Genomic DNA, 1,927 nt, shown 5'->3' with positions numbered 1-1,927 from the left:
CCAAAAAATAGCCGGGCGTTGTGGCGGGCGCCTGTGGTCCCAGCTACTTGGGAGGCGGAGGCAGGAGACTCGCTTGAGCCCAGGAGTTGGAGGTTTCTGTGAGCTGTAATGCCACGGCACTCTACCCAGGGGGACAGCTTGAGGCTCTGTCTCAAAAAAAAAAAAAAAAAAAAGAATGTTCTTGATAAAGCAATAAAAAATTAACATGTAGTAGGTTTGTTATTGCTATCTTAAATGAATTAATAAATAAGAATTTGTCTTAATTTCTAATTTGAAAAAATCAATAGATATAATAACCACATAAACAAAAGCTCTCTGGGGCCCTCAATAATTTTTAAGGGTATAAATGGGTCCTTAGACCAAAGGTTTCAGCACTGCTGAGTAATCCGTAGGCTGTATGGTCTTTCTCAGACCCTACGTTCCCAGCTTGTGAATCCAGAGTCTCATTGGAAGTAGAGTGGAGAACATAACTGTTTTCTGGCAACCCTCTCTCTCTCAAGAAGAAACAACGTTGCTGGAATAAAGACTTTAATGGTCTCTACCTAGACAGCAAGGCAAACAGGCCAGCAGCCCCTCTGTGCCAGTCTTTCCTCCCCTGTGTGCTATGTCCACTGTGGGCCATCACACAGAGTATTGTGGCCCACATGGGATAGGCCCAGATGTGGACTCCCCAGATGATTCTTTCCCTCCCAGATGATTCCTTTCCTCCCAGTGAAAGTCACAGTGTAGCAAGGTTGACGGACTGAGCACCAGCTGTGGGAGGGAGAAGGTTCAGGAATCCACAGTTCAGCCTGACCCAAGTCAGGGTGGAGTGGGGGCAGTGCCTCTGTGTGCCACTGTGTATGACTGTGTGCCTTGGTCTTGTGCTGTGAACTCGGAGTTCTCCCCCACGCTAGTCCTCTCTCAGATGTTGATCTGAGATCTCCACTGGGGTCAGCACACCCTAGCTGCTCAACCCGCTACTCCAATCCTTTAGCAATGATGGACTGCTGTAAGTGAGGCTGAGGCCCAGCACCTCTCTGCCACTTCTGACACAAGATAGAAAGGTGTGGCAGGAACACAGGGACAGGAAGGAAGGCAGGTCAGCCTTGGGTGCTATTTCCCCACTCCCCCAGGAGCCAGTAGGTCCGAATCTTGCCTTTACCCTGGAAAGAAAAAGCAGAGGTTAGGGTGGGAAGCAGCAACCCATCTTCCCAAACAGATGAGAGGCCTAGGATGAGGGTGGCTGCTTGAGGGGTAGTAAAGGTAGGGGCTTCCCTCTCTACCTTCATCTCTACATCCCCTCGAAGCTCCAGCTCAAAGCCACCAAACTCCTCCAGAACAGCTTTGGTCTCAGAAGACAAGTGGATCTTCAGGGCTGGGGAGGACAGGAAAGAAAGTAAGGTAAGGGATTGAAAAGATACAGGGCCAAAGTGGAGGCAGAAGAGGAGAGTAGGAACTTGGGGTAAGCAGGTGCCCTCCTCTCAGCCAGGAAGCCTTCTAGTTCATACCCCAGCCCTTCCAGCAATGAGTAGCCCTAGTGGCTTCCCTTTAGGAGCTCTAGAGATGTTTTGTCCCATATGGTGGCCACTAGTTATGTGTGCCTATTTAAATATAAATTAGTTAAAACTAAATGCAGTTTAGCTGGGCATTGTGGCAGGCACCTGTAGTCCCGGCTACTTGGGAGGCTGAGGCAAGAAAATTACTTAAGCCCAAGAATTTGAGGTTGCTGTGAGCTGTGACACCACAGCACTCTACCGAGGGCAAAATAGTGACTCCGTCTCAAAACAAACAAACAAACAAAAAACTAAATACAGTTTAAAAACTCAGTGCCTGGCTCGGCGCCTATAGCTCAACTGGCTAAGGCGCTAGCCATGTACACCTAAGGTGGCGGGTTCGAATCCCCAGCCCGGACCCGCCAAACAACAATGACGGCTGCAACCAAAAA

The 1,927-nt window shown here is 49.1% G+C and overlaps 1 protein-coding gene across 1 annotated transcript in view; it reads right to left on the bottom strand.

Moving 5' to 3' along the window:
* Nucleotides 1–511: 511 nt before the first annotated feature.
* The window catches only part of NPR1 (natriuretic peptide receptor 1), a 17,491-nt gene continuing 16,075 nt past the window's right edge, over nucleotides 512–1,927 (bottom strand). Inside the window, exons 21-22 of the mRNA XM_003802266.3 lie at nucleotides 1,266–1,357; nucleotides 512–1,145 (exon numbers count right to left, since the gene is read on the bottom strand). Of these exons, the coding sequence (XP_003802314.1) occupies nucleotides 1,083–1,145; nucleotides 1,266–1,357 (155 nt within the window). The 3' untranslated portion in view covers nucleotides 512–1,082. The remainder of the gene's footprint in view (nucleotides 1,146–1,265; nucleotides 1,358–1,927) is intronic.

Source organism: Otolemur garnettii, unplaced genomic scaffold, assembly GCF_000181295.1.
Source record: "Otolemur garnettii isolate 467f Iridium unplaced genomic scaffold, OtoGar3 scaffold00244, whole genome shotgun sequence".
NCBI classification, from domain to species: Eukaryota; Metazoa; Chordata; class Mammalia; order Primates; family Galagidae; genus Otolemur; species Otolemur garnettii.
Note: the sequence above shows the minus strand (reverse complement) of the source record. Positions and strands in the feature narration are given on the sequence as shown.